This window comes from Zingiber officinale, chromosome 4B (genome assembly GCF_018446385.1).
Source record: "Zingiber officinale cultivar Zhangliang chromosome 4B, Zo_v1.1, whole genome shotgun sequence".
Classification (NCBI taxonomy): Eukaryota; Viridiplantae; Streptophyta; class Magnoliopsida; order Zingiberales; family Zingiberaceae; genus Zingiber; species Zingiber officinale.
In genome coordinates, this window is record NC_055993.1 from 108769993 (window position 1) to 108782542 (window position 12550).

Sequence of the window (12550 nt, forward strand, 5' to 3'; positions counted from 1 at the left end):
CTAGATAAATATGCATGATCCCTAGATTAGGGCAAAATCAAAATCTACATCTCACAAAGACTATAAGGTGACTTGTATGTGCTTTAGTGCACATTAGATACAAGTGAGATGTTAGGAAGATGAACAAAACTTAAGATGTTGATTTAGTGCATTCTTTTGAGTTTTAGGTTCATCAAAACACATAGTTATGTGTTTTCCCATCATTGGGAAAGCTAATGTACAAGTCATGTGCATTATGCCCAAGGAACATGATGGGATATTGGTTTTGAAAATGTTCTTAAAATATTTTTGGAAAACCTTGGTGAAGGCTATCTTTTGATAGTAATCACCATTGAATAGTTAGACACAAACTTGAAGAAAACACTAAAGTTTTTGTAAGTTTTCAAGTTTGTGTCAATATTTGAAAATATGATGTATTTTCATAGAAAGCTATTTTTCCATGATTAAGTATGCCCTAAATAATGTCTACACGAAATTTCATGATTTTTGGATTTTTGTAGAATTTTCTAGGGTTTCAGTTGACTGAAATGGAATTTCAGCAACTATCGAGCTCGATCGATCCATGGATCGATTGAGTGCCCAATCGATCCGTGGATCGATTCGTGGATCAATCTCCCGCGAGCAGAAGCTCGCTGGATCGATCAGCCGATCGATCCAGGTAGTCTGAATCGATCAGTGGATCGATTCAGAAAGGTTCAATCGATTGGAACCCAACTCTAATCGATCCAAGTTGCTGATTTTGGCTGGGAAGGCCTGATTTCAGCATCTTTGAACCTCTTTGAGTCTAGGTAACCATTCCAAACCCCTAAAATACATTTGTATACATACCAAGGGTGTTTTCATGTGAAAACAAGGATGGATTGGTTAAGGAAGGCTTCATTGAAGTTTAGGTTGAGGTTTGCTTCAAATTTTGAGTATTTGAACCTCAAAACTTCTAAATTTGGGTTTCCTAAAGGTTTAGGGATTCCAAGTCATTGTTGGTGCAATGACAGAAGTTACCACCATGTCTTTAGGGGGAGGGACTCTTTAAAGACATGAAAAATTATTTTTCATGAACCTTGGAAGGTGGTTAACCTTCTTTAAAGAAAATGCTCATGTATGAGCTTTTGAACTTGAAATGGGGAGTGGATATCCTCATTATTTCAAGTGGGAACTCACGTGGTTAGAAAATGCTCAAGGTTGAGTATTTGTCTACAATGAGGGAGAAGTTAAGGATAAATGAAGGGTATGGGACCTTCTTTATCGTGTTGATCACAACGAGTGATGTTGTGAACAACGATGAGCAACTCTTCAAGGGGAGAGTCGTCAACAAATGGATTTGTTGATGTGTATCCAAAATTGGGGCATGAGTTGATGTATGCCCAAAGATGGGTTGATGTGTGCCAATAGGGGGAGAATGAAAGGACCTGTGAATGGGTGTAAGTTAGGCTTTCATTACCTAGAGGGAGTGTGCCCTCTTAGGGGGAGAATGAAGAGCTTAATTTATGTGTTCATTACCTAGTGGCATGAAGATTGAGGCTATAGGATTAGCCTAACTTACATGTGGTATTGTAAGTGTTATTGTGGTATTCTCAAACATCAAAAAGGGGGAGATTGTTGGTGCAACATCCTTCAGGTCAAGGTTGACCTGGTTGACCAAGCTGAGTCTTGGTTTGAGTTTAGATGTTTGACAATAAGAAATTGATTGAAGATGAGTCAAGTAGGTCAAGGTTGACCGGATACTTGACTGGGAAGTCCTAACTGGGATGTTAGGTAGAATGGAAGTCCTGGTGAGTGAAGTCAGGCAGAAGGAAAGTCCTAGTGAGTGAAGCTAGGTGAAAATCCTGGTGAGAGAAGTCAGGTGAAAGCCCTAGTGAGTGAAGCTAGGCAGATGGAAAACCCTAGTGAGTGAAGCTAGGTGAAAGTCCTGGTGAGTGAAGCCAGGCAAGGGAAAATCCAGATGGATCAAGAATGATCGGACATCTGGCGTTGGGAAGTCCAAGTAGGTCAAAGGATTGACTGGATACTTGGCACGAGGAAATACAGATAGGTCAAAGGGATTGACCAGACACTTGGTGGGAAGTCCTAGCAGGACAAAGGAGTGATCAGATGCTAGGCATGATGTACCAACAGGTCAAGGTTGACTGGATGTTGGTTTGAGAGGCTTGGGACTTGGTTTTGGGCAAAAACCAAGTGCTGGATCGATCAGTGGATCGATCCAGGAGATGGATCGATCAGTGGATCGATCCAGGCCTTTCCTAAGCGAACAGAGAGCCTCTGGATCGATCCGTGGATCGATCCAGATGTCCCAATCGATCAGTGGATCGATTGGGACGCGGCTGCTTCGCGCGATAAGCGCTGGATCGATCCATGGATCGATCCAGGCGTTTTTCCCAGAGCACAGAGGCGCTCTGGATCGATCCAAAGCCTCCCCGATCGATTGGGAACATTCGAATCGATCGGGATCCGACCGTTGCGTCGGGTTTATAGCCGCAGGCGAACGTTGTCTTCGGTATCTCTTCACCGATTCACTCCAGATCTCTCGCCAACTCCTCCACAGCGCTCTCAAAGATCAGATCGCCAATTCTTGAAGGATCTTGGAAGCTTTCCAAGTCAAGAGGCGGATCAAAGGCAAGAAGAGAAGCTAGGGTTAGGGTTTTCTGTACTCATTGTAAGCTTTGCGCTTGTATTTTGTTTCCCTTTCCTTTCTTCTTGTACTGAGAGTCTTGTAGGGCTTCTCCGCCCTCGGTAGTTACCGAAAAGGAGTGTTTTCATAGTGGAGGGTGCGTGCGTGGTGTGGATCCTTAGACTAGTCACCTCTTGTGAGGTGGATACCAAGTAAACCAACCGTGTTAGCGTTGTGTGATTTGTTTCTGTATTTTCCGCTGCACATCTTAGAAGAAACAAGCAACGTCGAGCAACGAGCTATTCACCCCCCCCCTCTAGCTACTTTTGGTCCTAACATGCTCTTCACCTTCCGATTGCTCCTCCTCTACTTGAGCTTCTTCATCCGTTTCTTCGGATTTTTCTTCTTCTTATGTATGCATAGGTTCTTCCCATTGAGCCTTCTTTATCTTGCTCCACAAATCGTGAGCATTCTCGTATTTACCTACAAGGCTCATTACGTCATTAGGCAAAATATCAATTAATATAGATATTACCTTGTCGTTTGCCTTTGACCGAGAGGTTTGCTCCTCCGTCCAATGTCGTGGTCGGAGCTTCTTTCCTTTCTTATCCTTTGGGACTTCAAACGGCTCTTTGACCACCATCATGGTGTTCCAATCCGTGTTGAAGAAGACCTCCATCTTCATCATCCAATATGTGATGTCCCATAAGCCTCTACCTTCAAGCTTTGGCAGTTCAATCAAGCCGGTCATCTTTGCTTCCTTGGCGGTTAGTCCAATGGAGAGCGGCCTCGCTCTGATACCACTTGTTGGGGATCGGTCGACCGGCTTGAAGGGGGGTTGGATAGACGGCGCCCCCAAATAATCGCTTCTTTCTACAACGTTAGTGCGCAAGCGGAAATGCAAACAAAGCAAGTAGAAAGCTAAATACTAAAGGAAAGAATGCAAACCAAGCTACACGATCATTTACGTGGTTCGGAGATAAAGCTCCTACTCCACGGCGTGTCCGTAAGGTGGACGATCCCTATCCGTTGGTGGATTACTCCCCGGAAGATCTCCGGCTAGCTCAAACCTCCTTGTGGGTGGAGAAACCTCACCACAAACTCACCAAGACCTCTTGGACACAAGGGAAACTCTTGAGCACTTGTAGACTACTAATTAGACCTTAACCAAGTCTAATTTCGTCAGAGATAACCAAGCTTCCAAGCCTTGGTTATATAGCCCGCGGGTTGGAAAACCCCGCCTACCAGTCGACTGCCCTCTATGGAAATTCGACCGTTACATCCCAACGGCTCGATTCCACACTAACCGAGCGAACAGAGACATTCTGTTCGCTACCAGTCGACTGCCTCAGTCGACTGCACCAGTTGACTACTAAAACATGCAGTCAACTGCTACAGTACTGCTACAGTAGCGCTACAGTACTGCTACAGTAAAACCCTAAAACTAGGATTTTACTCCAAATACAATCTCTCATGCACTCGTACCCTCACCCTTATGACTTATTTGACGCTTCATTTGCAGCTTTGACCTCTTACCTTCAAGTCTACTTCCTTTGGCTCTCGTCCCTCGGATGCATTCAAGCCCGCGGCTCGTCCCCAATGCCATCCTTCGCGTATGCCTCGAAGTCGCTTCCCTCGACCCTTGTCCTCGCTGCCTTGTCCACGGTCCCTCGGATGCTCCATCCTTCACCGGACCCGAAGCCATCAACCTGAGTCACATGTGTATCCTGCAAACCTGCACAACTCAAATACACATATCAAATACAAGGGTGAACCTAACTTAAACATTTTGCCCAAACACCAAAACACATGGTCCCGTGGACCATCGGGATTGCTCCAACAACTACTACAACATGTAGCAACTTATCGATAGTAGTTGCTACAAGTAGGGGTGATCGCGGATCAGGTTGGTTCGGTTATTGGGATAAAAAACTATCCGACCCTACTAGATCGGATAATGTAATATCAGGACCCTATATTCGACCCTATATCCGGCGGATTATTTTTTCGGTTCGGTTCGGTTTGGGTCGGTATAAGCGGGTTGGTCGGTTTGGCGGGTTGACTGCTCACCCCTAGCTTCAGTGAATGCTTTGTCTACGACATCTGATGAAACCTCTAGTGTCGCTAATGTCTGGAATGAAGCTCAGTCCGCCTTCAGTAGTTCGCTCATTGAGGCACTCAACATGGTTTCCTCTGCAAGTGAATTAAAAACATGAGTTCATTCTCACATAAAATGAGTGTGAGGGAAGACTTACCAAGCCACTTCTCTAGGTCGGCCGCATTGGGACTTAAGCGAGCCCGGTAGAGTAGACCTTCATTTTAGATGATGGTTGTGCAATTAAAGCACAGGCCAATCAGCGTCTCCAAGGCTTGTAAAATTTTTGGATTCTTTTTATATTTCTTGAGCGGTGGCAGATTAAGAAGTTCTCCTCGCCAGCCGGTCGAGAAAGTGAAGGGGGTTGGCTATTTTAGATAAAAGAATTTATTTTCCCAACTTTTATGAGATGATGGGTTTTCGTCTAAAAACTTACACCCCGCTCGAGACATAAAGTGGAAGGCTCCTAGTTCTACCCTTTTTGGATGGAAAAAGTAATGAAAAAAATAGGGGTTAAAGGAATGTCATACAGTCAGAAAATTACAACAGTGCTGCATAAAATTTTAATGGCATTTGGTGTCAGCAGGTGCAGGGAGATGCCAAAATATGTAGAAATATCCTTGAAAAATTCAAGAACTAGAAATCATAGTCCACTTTCAATTTGCCCATGGAAGAAGGTGGTGAATCCAAGAGAAGGCATGGAGGGTACATGATCCCCTCAGGGTATTCAGATTACATAATCAGGAGGAATACCATAATCTAGCCTAAGCCCCCTCTAAGCTCCCATGAATGAACGGGTGGATTCATACCACGAGGTGAATGACATTGGGAATTTGGAAGGTTACAAATGCTAAACGAAGTCTCGATAATAAAAGTTAGAGAATCAAGAGAAGAACAAAAGAAAAAAATTAAAGACAAGAATGAGGAAGACAAAGAGGAAAGAATCACAGGAGTCGCAACCGAAGACTGGCATGGAAAATAATAGCAGGGGAGGAGAGAATGCCCTAGACACCTAATATACTTTTTGTTCTTCGACGACTGTAGGATTGAGGATTCAATGGTGAGCGGGATTAATTTGGGCTTGCCTGATCGAGCATTCTTATTCGTAAATCAAACCCCAGTCTATCATATCACCTAATGTGACCTCAGTCAAGTACACAATCTTTGTAAAGCTATTGGCCCAATGAGGTTTTGACGTCACAAATCAATTACGAATGTGGCACGCACAATCCTTCCATATGTGCTTCCATATATACAAAATATTTTCTCTCTCTTTCTTTCTCCACGTGGTAGGGGATAATTAGAAGATTTCCTCTCTCTCTCACTCTTTCCACGTGGCATGGAATAATTAGAAGATTTCCTCTCTCTCTCTCTCTTTCTCCACGTGGCAGGAGATAATTAGTTTTTTTGACCAAGTCAATATTTTCAGTCAGTTGAATTCTGACATCAATGGGGTTCTAACGTCACAAGCCAACGGGGTTTTGACATCACAAATCAATTATGAGTGTGTCACGCTTCATTAATAAGCGTCACGCCTCATAAATGCACAATACCTCGGTATGCTCTTTCATATAAACATAAGATTTTCTTTCTCTCTCTTTCTCCACATGGTAGGGGATAATTAGAAGATTTCCTCTTGTCCCCAGGGGCATAGCACAGTTGGGGATGCATGGTCTTGTGGCCAAGAGGTCCAAGGTTCGATTCTCAGGATGTCATGGCTTGGGGTTAATGTCTCTGTCATGTGCTTTCAACTGTGTACTTGCATTTATCTCCCTCCATATCTATAGTGTCAGCTTTAGGGGGTCGCTGATGTGGTGGTTCCACATTAGAAGATTTCCTCTCTCTCTCTTTCTCCACGTGGTAGGAGATAATTAGGTTTTTTAACCAAGTCAATATCTCTAGTCAGTCGGATTCACACCTCCTTCGACTGGACTAGAGAAAAGGCTTGTGATGTGGCAGTTCAAAGAGGGTGTCATGTGGCGTCAAGAAGTTAATATAAAAGATGATGTGATTATCAGAGTCACGATTGATATAACACTGTAATAACCAATCAACTATAGACCTGCCCGATCGGGCATTAATTAAGTAGATCGGACATAGATATGACACTCACATGTGCCTAAATGGACAAGGTATATCCTTGGGATGCTGGTATAATCGATCTCCTATCCTGTCCTAACATTTCCTGCAGTTAAGTCACCAATCGGGGAACCTATGCCTTCTTTGACTCGAAAAATGTTATTTTGGCACTATTTATGTCTTTATGAATTAATGTCGTCTACATTAAATATCTATTATTAGTCCCCTAGTATATAGAAAAGGAGAATAGTCAAGAAGGAGCAAAATGATAGTCTCCCTCATTTGATGCAGTTTTATTAGTTATACAAGTATTATAGCTACATTAACATTCACATGGAAGAAGAAAGAACAAATATCATCTATAATTAATGCAACACTATTAAATAGGGGAAGAGGAAGGGTCCAACAAAAAGGTGTAAAAGGATGGCATTAAGGGAATAAAGAGGGTCATATTTTTTCTTCCTAAATCAACTTTCGACTAATCTCATGCATCCATCTTTTCAACCGTGGTCAACTTTCCTGCCAACGTACCGATGAGTCAATCTCGAAAGGATCAGCTTTCATCACCATGTATATTATATATATGCTGATATTCTCAATACTCGTAACATTTCCCTTCACTTTGGATTTCAATTCAAATTTTCAAGAAATAAAAATAAAACTTTTTGACACTTGCATTGAAGCCACAAACCCTAAAATAAAAAGAAATTTTTTTGTATGAAGTAATGAATTAGCACAAGTTTTAACATGAGCTCAACATGATTCATAGCATTATTGTAAGTCCAAAAATATTCCAAAATTTTTGCAAGTCTCATCCTTCTCTAAAGCACACAATTGTGCTAGATATTCAAGCCTTCACAAGAGCCTTATAAAAGGCTTTACCTTCAACTATTTCATGAAAATTCGAACACTCTTAGTGAATACAGAGTCCCATTTTTTGTACCATAGCAAAACATAGTAGGTGAGATTCAGATTCAGTGAAGCAGTGTGTCCTCTGCCCTGGACAATATGCATGACCGTTCTCGGTTATCTCTTTAATATCCATAGGCACGTCATTAAGTTCCACAAGGGATGGATGTAGAAGAACAACTATAAGCTGAGTCAGGAGACATCGATGAAGCCCTTAATGCTTCAGCACCAGCACCAGCACCACAATATTAATGCACCTCACATGTTTGTCCGTGTCACTCTTCTTAACTAGGCTTGATTAATGCCCGGACTACTGAATCCAGAAATACAATTTCAGGTGATCTCACATCCCCGTCGGTATGGTGCAGTGGTTAAGGTGTAACGGACTAGTTTGGCGTTGAATTTAGTGGAAAACTTAGATTGAGTGGTCATGAGCTGAAGTACCCATGGACGAAAAAAATCCACGAGTTTACCTTCACGAGAAGAGTGCTGATTCGGCATATTGTACGGATTTATAGGGACGGCGAAGGCCGTGGGAGTCGGCTGCCGATGTCTTAATACTGTGTTTCCGTGATTTATCTTAAGAATAGGTAGAAAATTTATATGGAGTAGGACCAATAGCCTAGAATTGGATACTTGGGGAGCCATGCAACAGTGGAAAAGATACCTTTGGAAAAAGAGTATGCGAGCTGAAAGCGAAGTTTGAATGTAAAAGAAGTGGAGAGACTCGTTACTCACGAGGAACTTGAAAAGCAAAAGTGAGTCAAAGAGTCTGGCAATCATAGCGCCACTCCAAAGCATTGTTGAGAGGAGTGATGGAGCCTCAAAGATTTTGTTTTCCCCAAGTTGGGTGATTAGCCAGTATCATGGGAGCCATAAATTCTCCGCATACAAATTTATGAGGGCCACTCGAAAGGCAGGAGAAGCATTTAATAATTCGAGGGCAGAGCATTTACTGCGCATGTAACAGCTGCTCGTGACTCGCCTCTAATTTGCTAATTGCATTAATTTGCACATGAATTTTTACAAGGGAATTTTTTTTAAAAAAATAAAATTATAATTATAAACATGCCTCCTCCGGTGCGTAAAAAACAAGCATGTTTCAGTTTCAGCTAAGGTAAGTAAATAAATAAAAGGCAAAAAAAAATAGACTACTGCACTAGGAAACAGTGAGCTGTCATAAATGTTTGTTACAGGCGTGCGTACGCTTTCCACTATGCGGTTCCTGTGAGCTTCTACCTAGCCGGTGGGTCCCGACGGGGGATCTCCGGCCTCCGCCACCTTGAGCGGAGGAGATGGAGCCGGCGAGTCGAACCGCAGGGAAGCGCAGGGCGTCGCGAACGGCGTCTCTTCTGCTTCGTCGTCTCCGCGCTCCTCCTCCTCCTCCTCGGCTTCCTCCTCCTTGATGGTATAGAGAGCCCTTGAGGGACCCAAGCACATGGCGCGCCACCGCGCCAGATCGCTCTCCTCCTCCTCCTCCTCTTCCGCCTCCGCCTCCGCCTCCTCCGGCCCTGCTGGAGTTGCCTTCGCGCGAGAAGGGTCGACGGCGGAGGCGGGTTCGACGCGGGATCGGTGCTTGAACTTAAGGCAGAGCGCCTGGAAGAGAATCGCCCGGGGCGTGGGGCCAGCGAAGGAGACGGCGGCGCACTCAGGGTCGTCGGAGTTGGGGTGACTCCTCCGGCGGAAGAGGAGGTAGAGAATCTCGGCGGTGAGGCCGAGGAGGAATAGCGAGAGGATTAGGATTAGGGCGAAGCCGAGCTTGGTGATGCTACTCATGGCAGCCGGGAGATGAGTGAAGAAGAAGAAGAAGAAGAAGTTATTAAAGCGTTGGGAAATTTTGTATATGTAAAAGGGGAAGGGGAACAGGCTGGCGCCGGTATGGCGTGGGGGAGCGAAGAAGGGAGGAGGAGTGAAACGATGGTTGGATTACCTACTGAGCCGGTGAAGCTGCCGTTGGTGGCCAAGCAGAGAAAGAGACAGTGACGTGGATGCAAAATCTGGCCTGAAAGGATGACGTGGCCATGCACATGCAAGCAAAAGCATGCTAACCTGAACGAGGAAAAAAATTCCATCGACACTTTCCTTTGATTATTAAATTGGTAAAATATTATTTTAATCAATTTTATCAAAATTTGCATGCTGAAAAATGGAGCAATGTCAAAACTATTTTTCCTCGGGCAACAATGAGAATATGATGTAGAAGGGCTCAAATCACTCTTGTTGTTGGGTTGCTCATATTTATAGTTTTTAATTTATTTTGATAATTAATGAAAAAATATTATTGAATTAGATCTTCAAGATTAATGAGCTCGGTAATTGGATTAAAAAAAATGGTCAAAACTATTTTAATATTAACTAAAATTGCACTACTCAAAACTACTCTAACTTTATTAAAACTTTTCTAATATAATTACTATATTAAGTTCAGTCAACATTATTATGATATTGAATAATTATAATTAAAGTAGTTGTAACTAAAATTCCTTGAACACTCCAATATTAATTAAATCTACAATGACAAAAGTCAAAACTACTCTATCTATTATGTATTATTTTAATATTTTTTAAAAAGTGCACTCTTTATAATAATGAAAATAAAAGTTTTTTTTTATCAAATTGTGTGATATAAAAAATTATTAAAGTTTTAAAAAACTAATTTGCTTTATAAAAATTAAGTTTTATTTCTCAATTAAATATTAGCACATAAAATTCTGTCTTTGTTAACTAATTTTGCTGTTATTATAGGAAAATTTGGTTAAATAAATTACTCAATGTGAGTGTAATAATTAAAAAAAGTAAACACTAACAGTTCATGGTTATGTTCAGTGTTGACATTAGTTAATTAATTGATAGTTATTGATGAGTTGATTGCTTACTGATGTAGTACAAAGTAAATTTGCACGATAATGATTGAATCACAAGTAAATTTGCACTAATAATCTAATGAAAATAAAGCAATCAATTGTTGGGCAGTAGACAGACTTAGAATAAGATTTAAAAGGCTATAAAAAGATGATTTTGGGGTGCTTTTAAGGTAGATAAAATAGGATTGGTTAGCTTAATTTGTATTTTCTTTTGTGCTCTTCCCTTTTGTAATCTTTGGCTAGTAATTAAGTGGTTTCTTTAGATTTGGTTGATCAAGAAGAAGAAAGATAGTGATATTTTTCCAAAAGTGATTCATTGACAATAGAAGTGTAGGGGTCGATGAACCACGCTAAACAAATATATTAGCATTTATTTCTTGAGAGCGCTATTAAAGTTCGATCTCATTTTTCTCGATTTCACCACCTTTTCTTCACAATAAAGTAATCAAAGTCTTAAGGGCATCTCCAATGGTTAGAATTCTAAATAATTTTTTTTCAAAATCCCAATATGCTACATCAACAATATGAAAGTTCATTGAAATATCTTCAATAATTAAAGCTCTAAATGAGTTTTCTTATGATCCATGTCATAGCATGAGTTGCATGGTTTCATGCAGATTGCATCAAATTTGACACAAAAGAATAGGTTTGTGTTTTCACTACTGTTCTTAAACTACAAACCTCAAACCTTATCTCTATAATGGTTCAAGACTTTTTATTCAACTTTTTTATTTTACAAACTTCTCATAAATCTTGCATTGAAGATGCCCAAAGACTTCATCATTTCTAAACCTCCACTTAAATTAGAAATTGAGTGGTTGCATGGACCACCTTAATTGAACTCTCGTCACATCCACCTTGGCTATCTACATCTAACTTGAACTACCCTTCCTTTTACTTCCAACTTGAATGAAAATCCACTTTGGCTCTCTTTCAACTACCTTCTTCATTCTTCAATATGCTTTCTTTCAACTAACTTCTTCGGTGGCGCTCTAATCCCACCTAAGTAGTCAGGAAACTTCACCTCCTCAAATGGAGCCTATAAAGAAAAAGAAAGAAGAAAGAAGAATAATAAGTTCTCATGGTACTACAATTACATGCCACGGGTGAATACATACATAAGGGGTGCTTCAGATTTATTTGATACACCAATTAAAGGATAAGACCGTCTACCTTTTGATTAGTCACAAGCTCGAAAACCAGAATTATATATATAAAAAATAAGGGAAAAAATAAAAGGGCACCCCTTTATTTTTGGAATTATCAAGATGGTGCCCCACCCTATGTAGAATTATCAAATTATGCTCTATTACATTATTCATATTATTATTTCTCTTTTATATTTTTTATCTAAATCTTGAGTCCAGTGTGTGTTATAATAATTATGATTTCGTAGTTATTACATAGTGTGTATTTATAACGGCCTAACCTTAGGCCTAAAAAATATATTTTAAAGCCTTTTCGGATGCTATGAAGAATTTTATTCCTCTTTAATAAGTTAAACAATTCATCTTTGGGTTTGAAATCGAGATATACTGGTTTCACCTGATAATCAATTATAGATTTCTGAACGAGCTTCAATTTGATATATTATGTATCTCATGATTCAATTCGAGTCAAAATTATGACTTCTCAAAACTTACCTTACCTAACATTATATTAGCTACTAAATCATAGGGGCAACCCTGGTGGGGGGTAGGCAGGGCATCTACCCAGGGCCCCACTTTGGGTGGGGCCTCATAATTTATTTTAATATATTATTAAAAATATATAGTTTAAATTCCTCGTCGAATTCTCCTCGCCGAATTGAAACCTTCTCGCCCTAGCCCTCTCCCTCCTCGCCAAAGCGAACTCGCCCTCCCTCTCTAGCTCTCTCCTTCTCCCTCTCTCCCTAGCTCTCTTTCGCCCAGTCGTCCTCCCTCTTGCTGCGCCCTCCCTCTAGTCGTGCCTCCCCTCATCGTCATCGTTGACGAACTCCGAAGTTCCCCACGATGGCGC

At 41.2% G+C, this 12550-nt stretch overlaps 1 protein-coding gene across 1 annotated transcript; it reads right to left on the bottom strand.

The window, feature by feature from the left end:
• Positions 1 to 8665: 8665 nt before the first annotated feature.
• LOC121977821 lies at positions 8666 to 9476 on the bottom strand. The gene has a single exon (XM_042530245.1). The coding sequence runs from the start codon at positions 9462 to 9464 to the stop codon at positions 8928 to 8930; it is 537 nt and encodes a 178-aa protein (XP_042386179.1). The 5' UTR covers positions 9465 to 9476; the 3' UTR covers positions 8666 to 8927.
• Between the last annotated feature and the right edge of the window lie 3074 nt (positions 9477 to 12550).